Here is a 20,784-nt window from a genome sequence, read left to right on the forward strand (position 1 = left end):
ATAGTGGTGAGACCATGTCTACAAACAAAAACAAGAGACGCCAGGTGTGGTAGCTCATGCCTGTAATCCCAATGCACTGAAGCTGAGGCAGGAGCATCACAAATGAATCAAGGCTAGCATGACCTATAAGGTGAGTTCTAGATCATCCTGTCCTATAGAGAGCTTCAGAGGAAAACAGATTATCACTACTCACCATGTTCCTCAAGAGCCTGGAGGCCTCCTCCACGCTGTTCTTTTTTAAACTGTCAAATGCCAAATCTAGGCCTATCCTAACCAGTTCCTCAAGTCGTTGAGCGGAATGACCAGTAATCCTGAAGAAAGTTTGTGCCTCTGGTATTCTGTTATTTAAAATGGCATCAGCAATAACTTCCTAGAAAGAGAAGAAAAATGTTTAAGTTCCTTTTACGTTTTTTATTATGACGATTATCAACACAGAATGTACACATTCATTAGATACCCACTAAGGGCCTTTGATTGAAAGATCTACTTCTTCAGGCTAACTGAAGCCCACCATGAGCAGCTTAGGGCCTCACAACCATGGGACACAAAGGAAGCATGGTTACAGCCCTCGAGGATGAAAGCTGTGGCAACATCCTAATGGGAATGTATCAGAATAAGGAGGAGGACCACAACAGCGGTGGGAGCTCGAGCCATGGGACCGATAACTGGTAACTGATCAGAAGACAGGGATTCCAAAAGGAGGGAACAACCGTATGTAGAGATGCATGAAAATACCAGGGCAAGCCTTCAGAGACTCTACACCACTCGGTGTAACAGGAGAAGGCACCGGCTAGAACCTGAAAGCAAAGATGATTCCATAAGAGCCTGTGCGTTCTATCCTGAATCTCACATGGAACCATTTTTCTTATCATCAGACACTTCAGGAAGCAGAGAAGGGACTGGAAGTAACTGAGAGCCAAGATAATGTGGTGTGCAGTGGAAGAGGAAGTTCTTGGTCCTGCCAAGGTTGGACCTCCCCAGTGCAGGGGAATGTCGGCGGGGCGGTAAGGGGGTGTATGGGGGAAACACCCGTATAAGGGAGGAGGAGGGGTGGAGGCTTATGAATAGGAAACTGGAAAATGGAATAGCATTTGAAATGTAAATAAAGAAATATATCTAATAAAAATATTTAAAAAAAAGATAATGTGGTGTGTGAGGTCACGTGGGGAGAGGGAGGGGGATCAGTGATTTTGAGAAAGGACTGAGGACTGTTGATAGTGTTCTAGAAATTGTAAAGGGAGGAACACTGGAAGAGGCCTGTAAGACAGAACATAGCCAAAAATTCAGCAAGAAAAGTAAACCTCTGGGCAGAGCTAAGTAAGAGCTCGGGAAGGCAGCACCCAGTGCTTCCCTGCCCATCTGCACTGCAGCAGCAGTCACAGACATGGCCAAATCTGTGTCATCCTTTTAATCTGCTGATCAATGAGACTGCATCAAGGCATTGGCTTTGCCTCTACAGCCCCACAGTCCATGCAGGGAGAGGGACTCTCCTGGTCCCCCTGACCCCCAGTCACACAGACAGTAGCACATTTTAAACTAATTACCTCTGTGAAAACAGAAGCAAACAGGTGGACGCATGGAGGATTTAAATGGCAAACGTGTTCATTAGATTTTATAATGACCAGGACTCAAATCAAGTGCACGTCCTGGTGATGACATCATAGAAGATTCCATGAGACCTGACTGCCAGAAATAACTGTTTATCCAGAAGTCAAAAAAGTGCATGAGGCCGAAGCGCCCTGGAGAGGATGCAGCATGGGCAGGCCTACAACCCTAGCAGTGGGGAGGCCGAGGTGGAGGACCATGAGTTGTGTTGTGCCCACCCTAGGTTATAAAACGTGTTCAGGAAGCCTCAGATAGTGAGACCTATCTCCAAATACATAAAAAAGATAAAACAAAGTTCCAGCCAGGCCACCGAGGCAGGACTACTGGGAGTGTGACTTTCCACAAGACTGATCCTGTGGCAGACAGGGTATTACATCAGCAGGATCTAGAGAGAGAGAGATCTGAAGCCAGGCCCAAGAGCTCACAGGAGTAAAACCTGAGACCCTGGCCAAAGACTCCACACTAACGTGCAGACCCTAAACCCCATTTCTTTGGTATTTTCTTGGGCTCTCTGAATCTGGCAGAGATCTAATGCATGCTCATTTACCTCAGAGCGGAGTTCCTCCCAAACCTGGCCTTCTTTCACTGTGAGGACCTCTTCATTTTCATCAGATTCATCTATGGCATCTCCTGGCTTCCAAGGAAACTTTATCATAAAAGTCCGAAGTTCATTGATGTAGCTGGTCAAAATGGCTGCTCCTTTCTGTAAATGCTCATCTAGCTCTGTGGAAAGCATCAGGGTGTCAGTTTGCATGTGAATGGCATGTGTGCATGTGGTGTATGAGTGTGTGTGTGTGTTGTGTGTGCACATGTAAACAGAGATGGAAAGAAAAGGGAAGGAAAACATACCATGATTTGTTGAAAGGAATTTTGGAAATTGTCAAATTTTAAAACAAGTATTTTCTTTTTTTTTAAAAGATTTTATTTATTTATTTTATGTATGTAAATACACTGTAGCTGTCTTCAGACACACCAGAAGAGGGCATTAGATCCCATTACAGATGGTTGTGAACCACCATGTGGTTGCTGGGAATTGTACTCAGGACCTCTGGAAGAGCAGTCAGTGCTCTTAACCGCTGAGCCATCTCTCCAGCCCCAAAACAAGTATTTTCAAACAATAAACCTTCCCTTTCTACAAGTAACTGTGTTTAGCACAGTCCTCTTCATTTTTCCTCCACACCTTATCCCTAGAACTTTCTGTCAGTACTCCTAGAGTCAAACCATCTCCTTCACTCGGCTTTCTTCACAGTAGTATGTCCTATAAGCTCTGCTTCTGTTCTGACCAATGGCACGCACAGCCCTCAGTGTTCTGACCAATGGCACGCACAGCCCTCAGTGTTCTGACCAATGGCACGCACAGCCCTCAGTGTTCTGACCAATGGCATGCACAGCCCTCAGTGTTCTGACCAATGGCATGCACAGTCCTCAGTGTTCTGACCAATGGCATGCAAGCCAGGAACTATTGTTCTTACCTTCAGTGTGATCAAAAAGCTCCCTCATTTGCTTGTTAAGGAAAGACAGTGTGAGGTGAAGCAGCTGCTCTGCAAAGTGCTTGCTTTGGGTTTCGGAGTCGCTTTCTCTAATTGCTGAGCAGAGTAAGTCCAGGGCTGGGGTCATCTCTTCCACCTCTGAGAATGAAGGAAGAAATTAACAAGGAACACCCGACTGTCTCCCCTACTTGACACATACAGAAAGTTAGTTGCGGTATTCTTAAATATATAAACAGGCCTAGTGTTGTATTTCACAAGCTCTCGTGCCTTTCTGAGGGCTTTACAAACCTCAATGACTATACTCACAAATAACATGTACTGTATTACCACCGTTATTTTGCACACTTGGTGCTTTATAAACTCATCTTTTTTTCTTTTCAACAACCTAATAAATTTTTACTGCCTTTCCATAGATGAAGGGAGACTGAGGTACATAGAAGTCGTTTAACCAAGCTAATTATGAAAGTACATAAAATGGCAGAGCCAAAATCTGAACATAAGCCTGTGTGAATCCAGAGCCACTCCTACATGCATGTAGAGGATAGGAGTGTAACATGCTCTGAATCACTGAATCACCTTTTTGCACTTAAGGGCCCTCATAGGACAATGGCTGCTGGCCTCAGCATCCGCCCAGCTTTGCAGGTGCATGTGTGAAGGACTTATGGGAAACGTGGGTCTGGGACAGTAAGTGAGGCTTACACAACTCCTTTCAGACCCACTTCTACCTTTCAGTAAAAGCAGCACAGGTGGGAGAAGAGGGTTGGGAAAAGCTATCCAACTGCGGATGGGACACTGCTCAATACCACAAATGAAGGCCTCTCCTATGAACTAGTGTGTGTGTGTGTGTGTGTGTGCGCGTGTGCGTGCCTGCGTGTGTGTGTGTGCGTGTGTGTGTGTGTGTGTTTGGTGAAAAGGTTTCTCTGTATAGCCATGGCTGTCTTAGAACTCAGTCTGTAGACCAGGCTGGCCTCAAACTCACAGAGATTCGCCTGCCTCTGCCTCCCGAGTGCTGGGATTAAAGGCATGTGCCACCACTGCCCAGCTAAATAAATAAATTATATATATACATATACACACACACATATATTAAATTGAGAAATATTAAAGAAAAACCCAAGTGGGAGGAAAACCAGCCTTACTATCGGGACAAAAGCAGGTTAGGAGTGTAGCTCAGTGGCAGGGCACCTGCCTAGCACATGCAAACCCCGAGGCTTGATCCTCAGCACAATGAAAAGAAAATAGAGGAGGAGGGGGTAAAGGGAGAGGGGAGGAGGGAGGGAAAGGCAGAAGGGGAGGGAGGAAAATTTTATATGATTTGACACCCCCTCCCTTGAGACTAGGTCTCGTTATCTAGCCCTGCAGGCTGGCCTGAACTCACTGTGTAGACCAGGCTGTCCTTGAACACACAGCAATCTGCCTGCTTCTGCCTCCCAAGTGCTGGGATTAAAGCCTTGTGCCGGATTTTGTTTATTTTGAGACAGGGTCTTTTTTTTTTTTTTGGTTCTTTTTTTCGGAGCTGGGGACCGAACCCAGGGCCTTGCGCTTCCTAGGTAAGTGCTCTACCACTGAGCTAAATCCCCAGCCCTGAGACAGGGTCTTAATATACAATCCTAGCTTCTTTCAAATTTATCAGGCGGCACAAACTAGCTTTGAACTTGAGGTCCTCCCTCCCCACCTTAGGAAGGCTGGGATTACACCATGCCTGGCTGTGAGAAGGTCTTGCTTTATTTTATGTGTATGAGTGTTTTCCCTCAGGTCCTTCAGGTATGTGTGTGCACCATGTGTGTGCCTGGTGCCAAAGGAAACTGGACAAAGACATAGATCCTAGGAACTGGAGCTATAGATGTCTGTGAGCCACTATGTGGGTGCTGGGGATTGAACCTAGGTCCTCTGGAGGAGTACTGAGCACTCTTAACTACTGTGCCATCTCTACCGCCCCTCTTTCTTTTTAATCAGAGGCCAGAGGTGTTTCATCTCTTGGAGCTGGAGTTACGAGTGTTGTGAGCCGCCTGACATGGGTGCTGGGACTGCACTCAGGTTCGCTGGGAGAAAATGCACTGCACCGGCAGAGCCACCTCTCTGGCCGGAGCTAATAGTAAGAAGAAAAACTTAATTCCGATTCTCACAAGAACACCAGTAAAGTGACTGCCATTTTCTCCATGTAACTAGAGTGCAAATTCATAAAACTTGTCTGAGGACAGTTTATTAAAGCAATTTTAGCTGCATATTACCTCGAAGTATGAGGATGGCAATACTCTTAGAGCTAAAAATTCCACATCTAGAATTTATCCCAAGTAAATGACTATACATAAGTGTACACACACGCACACACATTGTAAGAACAGTCATTTAAAATGCCTAAAACGGTAAGTATGCATGCGACAGCTTACTTACGCCTTAGGTAGAGCTGGGAGGAGAAGTGCTGCTGCTGATCAGGGGCAGGAGATTTTGAAGATGGAGTAAGAAGATTTTCCTTGCTCTTCAGGAAGAAATCTACCGTGTCCAGCTGACGATTTTCTATGCCAGCCTAAACATGGGGAGGAAAGAAGCCAGAAGAGAGTTCCCCTGTGTGGGCTGGGAACACAGATTCTTTAAAATTCAAAATCTAAAACGGATACTTCTGGAACTACGAGCCACAGAAACAACTTATTAGTGATCCCTCCAAGGTGTTGGGTGCTGCAGGTCCTTTCTGGAGAGGGGCTACTAGCTGCTCCTGTCCACCACAGCTATCAACTCACCCAAAGGTGGTGGTGGTGGCAATCCTTAGCCCCAACCCCACCCACCTCTTCAACTGACATACTGTTTAATGTAAAAATAGAGGAGGAAATTAGTTGTATTTTCAGAAGAATAAGAATGTTTGTCAGATAGTTTGAAGGAAAGTGAGCATTCTTGGAGCAGCTGAACCTCTTACTCTGCTCTAATTATAAAGTGGTATAATGAGCAGATGTGGAATAGAATAGAACACAATCATGTAGGAATGACTTCCAGACACAGATCAGCTGCTGAGCCCATCCACTGAGTTCAGTCATCCTGGAGTGTGTGTGTGTCCAGTGCCCAATGGTGCCTCTGCTTGCTTTACAGTCCTGTACCCCAGGCTCTTAGGGTCACAAAAACCTGTCATGGCAGCCCTCTGTGGCAGCCCTCTATTTAACAATGGAAGGATTTTAAGTCAGACACAGTCAGAAGACACACTTGTATATTCAAGAGAGGAGGTAGATGTGGCAACATTTGATACCACCACTGGGGAGGGTCAGGTAGTGGGGAGGGTCAGGAATTGGGGAGGGTCAAGCACAGGAGAAGATCTGGCACAAGAGAGGGTCAGGCACTGGGGAGGGTCAGGCAGGAGGATTGTGAGTTCCAGGCCAGCTTGGGCTTTGGAAGATCCTGCCTCAACAAACAAAATCATAAGAGATAAGAGCTAGAGATCTGTGAATCATCTTTCCTACTCTTGATTCCCCCTCATTTTCTTGGTTTATTTGCTCTCATTTGAGGGACTTTGCCTCTAAAAGTTTAATGCCCCCAGAAACCTTGAATATATTTTTTTGTGATCAGGGGATGGATGTGGACTTCTACATGTACATGCAACACAAATGCCATAAATTGGGTGAGGTGTGAAAAACAAAAATATTTAAAAGGTTGGAAAAGGGGCTGGAGGTGGCTCAGGGATTGAGGCTGCAGAGAGAACTGCAAAGGACCCAGGTTTGGTTTCCAAGGCAAGGCGCCTCACGACTGCCTGGAACTACAGCTTCAGGGATAGGATATCTTTGTTTGGCCTCCAAGGACAACCACTCTTTTTTTTTTCAAGGACAACCACTCTTATGGATGTGTGCACACGCGTGCGCACTTGCGCATGCATGCACATGCAAAATTAGAAGTAAAAAGTATTTTTTAAAAAATTGGGGGAAAAAGGCCTATTATGTTGGTGTGCTTAAATACTAATATATTCATAAGTATTCTTTTATCAACATTTTATAAATTTGTTGGCAAGCATGGGTGATTTCAGTATACTTTCATAGTTGTACTGACCTTAAATTCAGAGAGATATGTGAGAAAAGATTCTAAAATAAACTGATAGTTATTAAATGTAACATTTATGTTTGTGTCTCCACACACATTATTCATATAACTACACAAATCATACACACATGCACACACGTGCGCGCGCACACACACACACACACCCCATTTGCACTCAGCTCTCAAGAAGTAGAAGTAGCTGGGACACACGGCAAGTCTGAGACAGTCTGGGGCACTCTTGTCTGAAAACAAACACAGCAAGCCTTCCAGTGCTGCACCGGGATGTGGAGGTTTTCACTCCCTTTCCTTTCTTTATCAGTATTCTGTGGGTACTGGGTCAGCCACTCTTTGTCTATTTCTTAATCTACTAAAGAGAGACAGAGAATAAAATTTACTCAGTCATGGGTAGTTCGTGTGATTGTTTTAGCACTAAATTAGACTATACATATGGAAGAGTGTGTGTGAACTATAAATTGATATATAAACTCAGATCCTATCTTCTAGATCGGGATGGAAGGAGTACAGAAATGAAAATTGTCTCTACTCTGTTGTCCGCAGCCAGCTTCTCATCAGATTAGCTTACTGCTGTCTCCACTTCTGTTGCATCGCCTTTCCTAAATAATGTTTGCTGTACTGCATATCTTTAGAGCCAATAAGAGTAACAAGGAGATGAGCAGTCAGCCCCGGACAGATGAATGGAGAAGACGGCGAGAGCACATGAACCCTCTCTGTCCCCCGTTAGCACAGGGTGCACCAGCAAGTGAACACAGATTCCAGTTACCTCTAGAGCGTGGATGGGGATTGAGCACCGTCCCCAACCGTTGAGATGACAAAGGGAGTCCACAGTGCTGGCACTGCCATGGATCATCAGTCTGTTCAGAAACTCCTCTTGAGTTAAACCAAACAAAATCAGAGACAGGCCGTTCTCTAGGGGAAAAATAAAAGTTAGTTTTAATAAATCAGTAGGGACTTAGATCTTAGGATTTTGACTTAGAAATTAATTCCTAATCACCTAATATTTCCATACCATACCTAAAATACATATATTGAGCTGGATATAGTTATGCATGTCGTTTATTCCAGCACTTGGGAGGGAGAGGCAGGTGAATCTCTGCATGTGCACATGCACACACACTGTGATAGAACACATGGCCAAATTTTGGAGAGAAAAGGGTTTATTTCACATTAAAATCTACCATCCCTCATTTCATGAAAGGAAGCCAGGGCAGAACCTGGAGGCAGGAACTGAAGCAGAGGCCATGGAGGAGTGTGGCTTACTGGCTTGCTCTCCAGGACTTATTCTGCCTGCTTTTTTTTTTTTTTTTTTTTATTTATTTAATGTATGTGAATACACTGACACTGTCTTCAATCACACCAGAAGAGGGCATCAGATCCCATTACCAATGGTTATGAGCTACCGTGTGGTTGCTGGAAATTGCACTCAGGACCTCTGGAAGAGCAGTCAGTGCTCTTAACCGCTGAGCCATCTCTCTGCCCTCAGCCTGCTTTTTTTTTTTTTTTTTTTTTTTCCCCGGAGCTGGGGACCGAACCCAGGGTCTTGCGCTTGCTAGACAAGCGCTCTACCACTGAGCTAAATCCCCAACCCCTCAGCCTGCTTTTTTAAAAAATTTTCTTCGGTTTATTTCATGTGCGTGATGTTTTGCCTGTATGTATGTTTTGCACACCATGCGCATGCCTGTTGGGATTCTTCGAAACTGGAGTTACAGATGGTTGTGAAGCACCTGGATCTTCTGCAAGAACAAGTGCTCTTAAATGCTAGGCTATCGCTCCACCCCTCAGCCTACTTTTTGTACAACCCAGTACCACCTTCCCAGGAGAGGTACCACCCACAGTGGGCTGGGCCCACCAAATCAATCAATCAATCAATCAATCAATCATTGAGAAAATGCCTCTAACCAGGTTGCCTATCAGCAATTCTGTAGGGCATCTTCTCAGTGGAGGTTCCTCTCCCAGATAACTCTAGCTTGTGTCAAGCTGATAAGAACCAGGACATACCCTGAGTTGTTAAGGTGTTAGTGGACTGATGATTTTCAATGTTTGGACACATTTATTTATTACTGTGTGAGTGTGTGCATGTGTGTCGAGGTCAGAGGACAACTTACAGGGGTCAGTTCCTGCCTCCATCTTGTCCCACTCACATTATCAGGTTTGGTGGCAGATGCTTCACCCAACAGGCTATCTTGCCTGCCCATGAGTTTTATATTCAAAACACTGATCACAAGTCTCATTTTTATAAGAACAATGCATCAGGGACACAGATGTACCTTAGTGATAGAATATTGGCTTCGCATGCATGGGGCGCTGGGTTAGAGTCCCAGCATGACAAAAACTAGACTTAAAAAAAAACCCTAAAACGCACGCTATGAAATGACTCTACACTTGGCATTTATATTCCATATTATCTTGCACATTTAATACTGGAAAACCTTAATAATTTATAGAATTGTCAGATTTCTGATTTAGTAAAATAAAACAAGTAACCAGCATGCCTCTGGATACACAAAACTTCAGACTTATACTAACACTGAGACTATACCTCAATGGCAGAGCACTTGTCTGGCATGTACAATACCCTGTGTTCATGCCATAACACGGAAGGAAGGAAGGAGGAAGGAGGATGGAAGGAAGGAGGGAAGGAAGGAAGGAGGAAGGAGTCACCATTTCCTGATCATGGTGGTTCATACTTTGGGAGGCTGAGCAGAAAGATCATGAACTGTTCCTGGCTGGCCAGTGCTAGACAGAGAGACCCTGTCCAAAATGAAACAAACAAAAACCAAGGCAGGTATAGTAGCAAATTCCTGTAATCTCAGCACTAGAAAGACAGAGGCAGGAGGATTGCCACAAGTTGAAGACCAGTGTGGTCTACATCACAGGTTCCTGACTGGCTAAGGTTAAATAGTGAGAGTCTGTCTCTAAAAGGCAAAATACACACGGACACAAAACTAGTCACAAGCAGTTGAGTCCCTCCCCGACTCAACCACTGGAGGAAGTTCTAGCACCTATGCTGAATGGGTACACCTTGAATATAAACTGCCCTGTGCCTGCAGCGCAGGGCCAGGAGAGGTCAGGGGAAGTGCACATAAAGTCTAGGCAATCAACACACAGCAGCCCAGCAGAGAGAACCCCAAAATGGAAATACAACCGCTTACTAGAGAACTACAACCCAGAAACACAACAGTCTACTGAAGAGAAACCCAAATTTTATTCAACACCTAAGTTTCTATGCAGAGATGCAGGTTCAGGGTGCCAGACCAGTAACAACTACAAATCCAGATTTTGTATAACTCTCTCCCACTTTTGCATTTTGTATTTATGATGTTCTCTTTTTAAAAGCCTAGGCTAGGTGTGTGGTAACGCAGGCCTGTAGTTCTAAGAGTTGGAAGATACAGACAGTAGGACTAGGTGGTCAAGACCAGCATTATTTCCACAGCAAGTATGAGGTCAGCTGGGGCTATGTAGGACCTGGTTTGAAAACCAAATAAGAAGCGCAAGGCCCTGGGTTCGGTCCCCAGCTCCGAAAAAAAGAACCAAAAAAAAAAAAAAAAAAAAAAAAAAGAAAACCAAATAAAACAAAACCCTAGTCAGTTCCGACCAAGATAAATATGCAGCATATACATGGCCCATGCTCAGCTGGCTTATAACCTGTTTGTGTAGACTAAAGTCAAATGAGGTTTTTCCAAGTTAAAAATTCAGCCTGTATTACTCTTACTATCTTATCTGGTATCTTAACTTAGGTGAAGAGAAATTATTTCAGTTAAACACAGGGCTCAGTGGTTAAGAGCACTTGTTGCTCTTTCTGAGGAGCCAGGTTTGATGCCCAGCTCCACAAGGCAGTTCACAAGCCGTCCGTAACTCTATATCCAGGGGATCGGAAGCTCTTCTGGCCTCTGCAGGCTCCAGACATGCATGCAAACAAAACCCCTACACAAAAAATAAACTAAGACACACAAGACAATGTCACAACGAATAACAGCAACTTCCTCCCAGAATAAGTACACTTGGCAGTAAGACTAGGCACGTGCTGGCACCAAGGCAGCAGAAGTGAACTATGTTAAGAAGTCACATTTTGGGCTGGCAAGATGGCTCAATGGGGAAAACGACCTCCAAGACTGAAGTCCCTGAGCAGTCCCTAGGATCCACATGGTGACAAGAGAGAATCAATTTTCACAAGTTGTCCTTGACCTCTGCAAGAGTGCTTTGGCATTCTTTGGGCACACACACTCCAGGATTCGTGAGAAACAAGTAGGTATAATTTTAAAAAGCAGTCACACCTCTCCAAAGAGTATCCCAATTGGATATAGCATGCTCACCTGTCAAAGCAAGGCACAGCTGCTGGTCTCCGCTGATGTCTACAGGAGTACACTTCTGGCTGAGAGAAAAACACTGCATGCTCTGGGTCTCCAAGTCCCAGAGGACGACGGTGCAGCTGGTCGTTCCTACTGCCTGAATAAACAGGGCCGTAAATCCCGTCACAGACAGACACGTGAGCTCTGTGGGCTGCTCTTGTTCACTCAGGTGCATTGTCCTCCACGGCCTTGGCTCACTGGTCTTGCTGTGCTCCTTCTGAGGAAAAGCATACTGGCCACTCGGGACATCCCCTGGAATGAAAACGTGGTTTGGCACAATGGGGGAGTGGTTACCAGATTCCAGGGACTCCAAACACAAAGCACCCTGGAACCACGGAGGATAGCAGGAAAGCTCTGGTTCTGAGCTCCTCACAGATTCATTCAGTGATGCCAGCTGGGCTCTCCAGGACCTGGAAGACAGGGCAGCACTTAGCACCCATTACGGTAAGGGCAACAAGTCAAACACGAGCTGGGGCAAGACACTCTTCTAGGAATGAGAGGTGGGAGGGCCATTCTCCATTCAAGGCGACCTGCTCTACAAAGCAAGCTGCAGGCAGCCTAGGAGTCCATAGTAAGACCTTGTCAACAAACATACACATAGAAAAGGAGATCCTAAAAGTAAGCGTTTATACCTATCAACTTGGAAGGACACCTTGGTCAGTTTCATGTTGTGGGCAGAATTAACAAGGTCATCTTCATCTATTCCTGTAGGCCCTTCAATAGGGAGGTCTTGCAGAGTTCCTTCACACAGCAGGTGCCCTGGGTGTAGCCTACATTGAAAAGGAAGAATAGCCATATCAAAAAAAGGACAAACACTCCCAAATCTGCACCACAAGTACTTCTGGGTTTGTGTATATGTGCACATTATTTTGTTTCAGTATTTCTTATCCTTTTTTTTAAAAGTTCGTTTTGAAAGTTTTTTTGAAGGAAAGACCATGCAGTGGGTGGGTAGGGAAGTGGGGGTGGATCTGGGAGGAGTTAAGAAGGGGAATGTGATCAAAATATATTGTAGGAAAACTTTTAATAAAAGTGAACATGGATACAGAGAAGAATGGCACAAGTATTATAGCTTCAAAACTACGGTCTCTCTAACATCCCTTGTAGAACAGTGATGAAGTAAGCATCAGAAATGTGACTCTATGGGCTGGAGAGATGGCTCAGTGGTTAAGAGCACAGACTGCTCCCAAGAGAACTGGGTTCAACTCCCAGCAGCTAGGGGTAGAGACAGAGTGGAGAAAAGCACACAGCAAGAGGAAGCACTAAGGAGTAGATGGCTGCCACTTGTCGGTTACCTGGAGACAGATCCAATACTGAAAGAAGCTGTAAATCAGAACAGGAAGACAAGGAGGGAAAGGTCCCTGGGGAGGGATGAGACCTCATCAAAGATGGGACTCAAAAAGCTAAGGGAGGTCTCAGTAGACATTCCACGGCTGTCTTAGTAGACATTCTACGGCTGTCTCACTTAAAATGCAGGAGGTGAGGCCATTCAGGAAAAGGGAAGGGTAGAGAGAGATGAGCAGGTCTTAGGAAAATTGAGGAACATCTTTATGAGGCTAGGTATGGTGGTATACACTTACAATCTAGCCCTGGGAGGCAGGTGCAGGCGTACCTGGAATTCGAGGCTAGTCTAGACTACACAGCAAACCTTTGTCTCAAAAAACACCACAGAAAGGGGGTTGGCAAGGAGTACTTTTGCAGATTTCTCACAAATGCAAAACTGCTTGGGTGTAGGTGCTGAGAAGGCAGAACCAGCATTTCATTCAGAGCTGGTAGTTTGGCAGGCCAAGGGCTCCCAGGGAGCAAGATCGTACCCTTTAGAGTGCTTGCAAGAAACTGACTAAAACAATGGACCACGAATTGCAAGCCTGGGAAGTGGGAAGTGGGAAGTGGGGACAGGGGAGTGGGAAGCACAGAAGGTTAGGGAGTTGGAAATCCCAGTGAGGTCAGAGGGCAGGTAACTGAGTGAGGCATCTACAGAGTTTGGGAAGTTGTGTTGCTCCATGTGGTGTAATGATCAGGAAGTCATTTCAGATGCTGACAAACCCCAGAGTGTGACTGTGAGAATGGTCAGCCAAGATAAGAACAGAAGAAAAGGTCAAAGAACAAGACCAAGTCACTCAGGAGGCTGAGCTGGAAATATCATTTGAGCCCGGCTCAGGTCCAGACTGAACAACACAGCAAGGTCCCATCCCAGAAGAGAGAGAAAGACTAAGACTGAAAAAACAAACTGTCAGGTGAATTCTCAAAGAGCATTTACAAACTTTATTTAAAAGAAAAAAAGAGCGAAACAGGAAATGATTTAAAAGTGTACAGTTGAGTACTAAATTTTGTCTCAGGAGAAGTGCCTTAAAAGTTGGAAGAGAAGAAAATCATGAAATAAGACAAGAACAGGCGGGGTAAACCAGCCCCCTGCTCAAAGACTTAAAACCAAGGCCAGGCAGGTGGCTGTTCTTGTACTCTTGGTGCTCAGGAGGCTGATATGAGTTTGAGCGCAGCCTGGAAATCATAGTGAGGCCTTGTATTAAACAAACAAAAAAGAAAACGAGATCCTACCATCTAGCCTAGGGGAAATTCCATGAATGTCTACTTGTTTTCAGAACAAAGTCAAATATAAACACATAAGTAGTCGTTTAAAAAACCTGGGGAGGCGCTTCTCCATGAGATAGGAATAAAGTATCACTCATAGCAAGAAAAAAAAAAAAACCTGGGGAGGAGTTTGCAACCGCATAATAATCTGCTGCATACCATAAGAACAACAATACCAACCAACCAGACCCCCCAGAGCTCCCAGGGACTAAACCACCATCCCAAGAGTACACAGGGATGGACCTATGGCTCCAGCTGCATATGCAGCAGCAGAAGATGGCCTTGTTGGGCTTCAATGGGAGAAGAGACCCTTGGTCCTGTCAAGACTTGATGCCCCAGTGTAGGGAAATGTCAGGGTGGGGAGATGGGAGGGAGTGGGTAGGTAGGTGGGTGGTAGAAGAACATCATTATAGAAGCAGGGGAAGGGGTTATGGGGTAGCAGGTTTCTGGAGGGGAAACCAGGAAAGGCGATAACATTTGAAATTAAAAACAAACAAACAAACAAACAAACAAAAAACCTGGAGCTTGGAGTCTCTTAGCGGTAGACGCTGGCTTACTGACCATGACTGAGGCTCTGACCTTGATCCCTAGCACCAAGAGAAAACATTATAGCTGTGAAGACACCTGACAGGTATATAAAAATAAACTTACCCTTTTTTAGTGAGCCAAGCAATAAGCACTAAACTCATTAAAAGCATTCCCAACCGCTCGGGAATGTGTCTTATTGTATGAAGGTGGGACTGAAAGACTAAATGGTTATGAACGGCCGTCTACAGTGTCAGGAAAGACTAAATGGTTATGAACGGCCGTCTACAGTGTCAGGAAAGACTAAATGGTTATGAACGGCCGTCTACAGTGTCAGGAAAGACTAAATGGTTATGAACGGCCGTCTACAGTGTCAGGAAAGACTAAATGGTTATGAACGGCCGTCTACAGTGTCAGGTCAAAAAGCTGAAAGGCCTAGTTCCATATCACTGAATTATATGAGAAGCCAAGAGCAGCAAGCAAGCTAATGGAAACGCTACACAAGCAAGCGGTCGCGTTGCCGAGGTTCTTAGGCAGCCCCAGGTTCAGTTCCTCAGAGGGAAACACCCGTAGGAAACCCCAAGCGGGAAAGCTGAATATATCTTGTCAGACTTCTTTAAGAGGAACATGAGCCCAGTGCAGCCAGGCTCCCAAGCCACAAACCCAGCAAATCCAACAACAGGTAAATTCCATTCTCTTCTACTCTTAAATGGGACAAGAAGTAGGGGTGCTATATAAAAAGTGAGGCTTTTAAAACTGTAAATTTTCTGTAAAAACTGTAAAAGTTCTGACATTTATGTGACATAACTTCAACATAATACCACATAAGTCAAAACCAAACCTTTGATATAGAAGCCAAAATGTGGAGGCAGCCGCAGTCACTTATTCACAGTCTTGCACAGTAACAATCTTACCATAGGAGTCATAATTAGATCTAAGTTTCTAAAGAGGCCTAGAAACAGTTAGTGACTATATTTTAAACCTCTTATGGATCTGTTTACCTAAAGTGAGAAATTTTAGTTATCTGCCCACCTGAAATACAAGTGAAGGTTAAGAGCAACTGCAGTACTGGACGAGCTGACGAGTAGCAAAACATCTAAGTCCCGAGACACTTTCAGTGACATAAAGGAAGAAATGCTGGCAGGCTCCTGCTGCTCAGAATCTTCTCGGGGAAGAGCCAAGTCCACGCGGGCTACATGCATGCCCTTTACAGTGTCAAAAATATCTGGGTGAGCGTTAAAGAAGTGCCAGAAGTCACAAACACACCGCACCCTTTAAGTCATAAGGTTGTCTTGACTGTTACCACCTTGTAGTAGGAGGCTGGAAACTGAGGCATTCTCCAATGCAGTAACCAGATGACTAAGAAGCCCGCAGCTTCACCAGCTGATGCACACTTCTTCCAATCTGCTGCATACCATGCTGTTCCAGATTTTGAGACTATTTCCCAGGGTAAACCCAATTTAGCATTACACATTAGCCAATACCCAAATATTGTCTCTACATGCAACCAACATTAAAAGCTGAGATAGAAGCGCAAGGCCCTGGGTTCGGTCCCCAGCTCCGAAAAAAAGAACCAAAAAAAAAAAAAAAAAAAAAAAGCTGAGATAATTCATTTTCTTGTAAGACACCAAAATCTAAGCTACATTTAGAAATCAACTAAATTTGGATGCTAATTTTTCTTTCTTTTCTTTCTCCCCCTCTCCCCCTTCTCTCTCTCTCTTTCTTTCTTTCTTTCTTTTTTTTTTTGAGACAAGTTCTCTGTATAACCCTTCCTGGAACTCCATCTGTAGACCAGGCTGGCCTCAAACCCACAGAGGTCTTCCTGCCTATCTCCTGAGCACTGGGATTAAAGGCAGCCACCACCACTGTGCTTGAATACTAAATTTTCATCAGAAACATTTGACCCATATTTAGACCCCACAGAGTGACAGTTGAAATGCTGAGAGAAACTGAGCGGGAGATGAAACTAAGAAAGCTGTTTACCTTGCTTGACGAACTCCCCAATATCATACATTCTGAGCATAATGGCTCAAGTCTGTCATCCCAGGACTTGGGAGGTAAAGGAAAGGTCAGGTATTCAAGGCCATCCTTGGCTAAATATTGTGTACAAGTCCAGTCTTGGTTACATAAGATCTGTTTTTTTTTAAGTCTGAAAAGTTAAGTTTATTCTAAATATACTTAAACTCTCTAATAACTGAACAAAGTATCAGATTTTAAACCTAATTAAATAAAATTAAGTATTCATATGCCTAGATAATTTCAAATGTTCAGCAGCCTCACATGCATGACATCTACTGGAGTAGACAGGAAAGCTCTGTAATTTGGCAACAAAAATTAACTCAGTTTAGTATTTTATTATATTTTTATGCAAAAACTATATTTAAAAAAGAAAAATCACTACTTTATGGAAGCTGACTTGGGACTGAGTTAGAGGCTAGCCTGGGCTACAGACTCTGTTTCAAAAGCTCAAAACAAAAGGATGTGGAGGCGGGCTGGAGAGATGGCTCAGCGGTTAAGAGCACTAACTGCTCTTCCAGAGGTCCTGAGTTCAAATCCCAGCAACCACATGGTAGCTCACAACCATCTGTAATGAGATCTGATGCCCTCTTCTGGTGTGTCTGAAGAGAGTGACAGTGTACTTATATATACTAAATAAATAAATCTTTGAAAAAAAAAAAGGATGTGGTGGCATAGGCCTTTAATATCAATATTCAAGAGGTAGAAGCAAAGGGATCTTTGTGAATTAAAAGGCAATTTGGTCTACACAGTGAGTTTGAGACTAGCAAGGGCTACAAAGTAAGATCCTGCCTCAAAAACAGATAGATAATTAGACATACAGGCAGACAGACTGACAGACAGACAAATACATGACCAGGGATTGCAGTTCAGTGGTAGAACATTTGAATGGCACATATGAGGCCTGTGGTCCAACACCCAAAACCATAGAGAAAGAAAAGATCATCCCTTTACTTCAGAAATAAAAGTCTCAAAACCATATAAGAGGTCAGTTTGCAAACCTTCAAAATAATTTTACTGCTAGATACAAAGTATAGTATATTCAAAAACTGTTAATGTGGGGTTGGGGATTTAGCTCAGTGGTAGAGCGCTTGCCTAGCAAGCGCAAGGCCCTGGGTTCGGTCCCCAGCTCCAAAAAAAAGAAAAAAAAAACTGTTAATGCAAAACACTCACTAAAATGGTGAAATTATATGGACTGGTAATGCATACTCGTAATTCTAGTATTTGGGTATTTGAGGCCTTAGAAAAAGATAGAATCATTGCTGGACAAAATAAGGGAGTCATGTTCATGTGGAAAAGACATGGGTCACATCATAAGCAATGATGCATTTAACAGGCACTTAGGTATAGTTTGAATAAATAAAGAATACAAATCTGGGTAAGATTATTATGAGAGTAAGACTTTCTATACATTGAAAAACATAAGTAACATAGTTGAGCATTTTATGAGATTGTTTTCCCCTGAAAATTCTTACTAAGATCTAACCACTCTCCCTTCGCTCCAGTTCCCTCAACTGAAAGTGTAAACGGCTCACCTTTCTACATAGTCTTTCCCCCTACACACTAATCAGCGTTCACAGTCAAGGATACGGATCCAGCCTAATGTACTCAGAAGGAAAAGAAACCTCTTGCAGAGCTGCACGTCAATTATCGTGTCCACTGCCTGTGCAGGCAAGGGCAGTGAGAGGCAGCCCAGCACTCCAATCCCAGATTCTCTCCCCGGAAACACGACACGTACGACGAGACACTCATTGATGAGCAGTAAGGACGTGCTGTTGTCAAATGACAGAATCCTCAAAGACTTGAAGGAAATGCCTATGAAGCAAAAGGATATTATCTTAATCATCGGTCACAAGTCACAGTTGGTGAATGTGAGCTTATAAACACAGGAACACAGGCGAAACATAAAGGGAAACTACGCAACTCCAACGCAAGGCAGTCACTCTTCGTATCTGTGGACATTAGGCATATGAGGTAGCTGGAGGTGAACAGACATGGCAGGCAGTGTCCCAGGGTTCTTTTTATTTAAGGCTCAAGTTTCGAAGCACACCAGAAGGAAGATTCAAGAAAGCCAAGTTTCCCATGGGCTCACGTAAAAACAATCAGATATATTGTTTTTCCTTACAAAAAAAGAAGGAGCCTTACAGTCAAGGGTAGAAAGGATGTTACTGTATGAAAATTGGAGGTCTAGGAGCTTAGATATCTGTTCCTTCAGGCAAGATAGTCAACAGCTATGCAACCAGTCTAGGTCCGCACAGTCCAATTAAAATACACGACTCATTGTCCATTAGACAGATATGACTCAATGAGGCTAGCAGCCAAAGAAACACGAAATCAATTTAATATGTATTATTTAATTCCTTACATATAAAAATATCATTCCAATATGGAATTCATAAAAAAGTTATTAATGAGCTACTTTATTTTCCTTATACTAAGGCTTCAAAACCTGGTGTGTAGAACTAGACTGGAGGTGCAGGTCTACAGCTCCAGCTATTCGAGAGGCAGGAGGAGTTTAAATCCAGGGACAGCCTAGGTAACTTGGTGACACCCTTTTTTTTTCCTTTTTGGCAGTCTTACTATGTGTCCTAGGCTAGCATCTAACTGAGATCATCCGGCTCCTGCCTCGCAAGTGCCAGAATTATAGGCGTCTATTATCTCCTCACTTGCTTGCGACATTCAAAGCACATTTTTAGGCTGAGGCTATAGCTAGGGCACCAAGGGCTTGCCTAGCATTTGTGAGGCCCTAGATTTGATTCCCAGCCCTTCAAAAGTTAAAAGTACAATTTTATTCATATTAAGTAATTTCAAATGCTCAACACCCCAACCTGGCTAGTGGCTCTAGTATTGAGTAGTGTAGCCCACCCTCTCAGATTCCACTTCTATGAGAACTTCTCATAAAAGACCATCAATAGCTGGTCATGGTGGATTCCACACTCCTGAAATCCAATACACGTGAAGCTGATGGAGGAGGACCACATGTTTGAGAGTGGCCTACACTACACAGTCACAAGAAAGGAAGCAAAGGTCCCAGACTTGAACATGACACTTACTGACACCTTGATCTTCAGTGAGCTTCTGCAGGGTCCTCCCACAACAGCTGTGTAGTAAGGCTGCGTCACATCTTCCATCTCTCAAGTCAAATTCATATATGAGCAGCCCACAATCTTCTCGAGCAACAAGCACTCTGGGCTTGTCTGCTGATGTGCTGTTCTGAGACTCCTCCCACAGGAACCTAAGAAAAAAGGTCAGATTTATTATGCTTCTATTCCCACAATCCCACTTAACCATGATAGCAGGGACCAAAGGGCTGAACAAGAACAACTTAGGTCCCTGCCAGCACCAATTCTACGATCCAGTCTAAGAGGATAAAAACCATGTCATGACTCTCTTCCTTCCCGTCCCGTCTCCTCACTTCTTCCCACTACACTAAGAGTGGGCACATGAAGAGAGCAAGAAACTGTTACCTTCAGCTTTTTAAAAGTCGTTTTTAAATTTACTTATTCTTTGCAGCCCTGGCTGTCCTGGTTCTTGCTGCGTAGACAGCCATGCTCACTTCAAATCACAGAGATCCACCTGCCTCTGCCTCCTGAGTGCTGGGATTAAAGGAGTGTGCCACCATGCTCAGTTGCATAGTTGTTCCTTATAGAGCAAATCTATCACTTACTATAATCAATGAGATGAGCTGGAGAGGGCTCAGTGGTTAAGAGCAGTGGCTCACAGCTATCAGTAACAGCAGTTCCAGGGCATCTGACACCCTTCCCTGGTCTCTGCTGGTCTGGTACCACACACATGATACACATACATACATGCAGACAAACACACACAGAAAATAAATAATGTTTTAAATCGGCTTTGGCTGAATTGAATCATTTCAGATTTTAAAAAATTACTTATATTTGCAATCTTTGAATACCCCAGAATATCATGGTACAGGACAACCCTGCCCAATAGAGCTTTGTGACGATACAAATGTTCTGTTTCAGTGCTGCTCCAGACAGCCAACAACCAGTGGGTAGATATGGCCATAAGGCCCTTCTACTGTGGGTACTGCAGCAAGGAACTGCTGCAGTAAAAACAGTCCATTTTAGCCACCTGTGGCCAATGACTATCATACTAGACAGCACAGTCACCCACGTTGGCTAACGAGGACATTACACGACATTTTAAAATAAACC

General features: G+C 44.1%; 1 protein-coding gene across 3 annotated transcripts in view; it reads right to left on the bottom strand.

Annotated features, from left to right (window-relative positions):
- Spg11 (SPG11 vesicle trafficking associated, spatacsin) overlaps positions 1-20,784 on the bottom strand; it is a 73,352-nt gene that overhangs the window by 49,835 nt on the left and 2,733 nt on the right. For all 3 annotated transcript variants that reach the window (XR_005501873.2, XM_017591740.3, NM_001415924.1), the window contains exons 2-11: positions 19,660-19,841; positions 18,197-18,421; positions 15,623-15,815; positions 12,112-12,249; positions 11,444-11,889; positions 7,894-8,039; positions 5,490-5,622; positions 3,078-3,233; positions 2,153-2,328; positions 194-370 (exon numbers count right to left, since the gene is read on the bottom strand). Coding sequence is in view for 2 of the 3 variants with exons in the window: in XM_017591740.3 (XP_017447229.1) it covers positions 194-370; positions 2,153-2,328; positions 3,078-3,233; positions 5,490-5,622; positions 7,894-8,039; positions 11,444-11,889; positions 12,112-12,249; positions 15,623-15,815; positions 18,197-18,421; positions 19,660-19,841 (1,972 nt within the window). In the remaining variant the exon portion in view is untranslated. The remainder of the gene's footprint in view (positions 1-193; positions 371-2,152; positions 2,329-3,077; positions 3,234-5,489; positions 5,623-7,893; positions 8,040-11,443; positions 11,890-12,111; positions 12,250-15,622; positions 15,816-18,196; positions 18,422-19,659; positions 19,842-20,784) is intronic.

Source organism: Rattus norvegicus, chromosome 3 (assembly GCF_036323735.1).
Source record: "Rattus norvegicus strain BN/NHsdMcwi chromosome 3, GRCr8, whole genome shotgun sequence".
Lineage (NCBI taxonomy): Eukaryota > Metazoa > Chordata > Mammalia > Rodentia > Muridae > Rattus > Rattus norvegicus.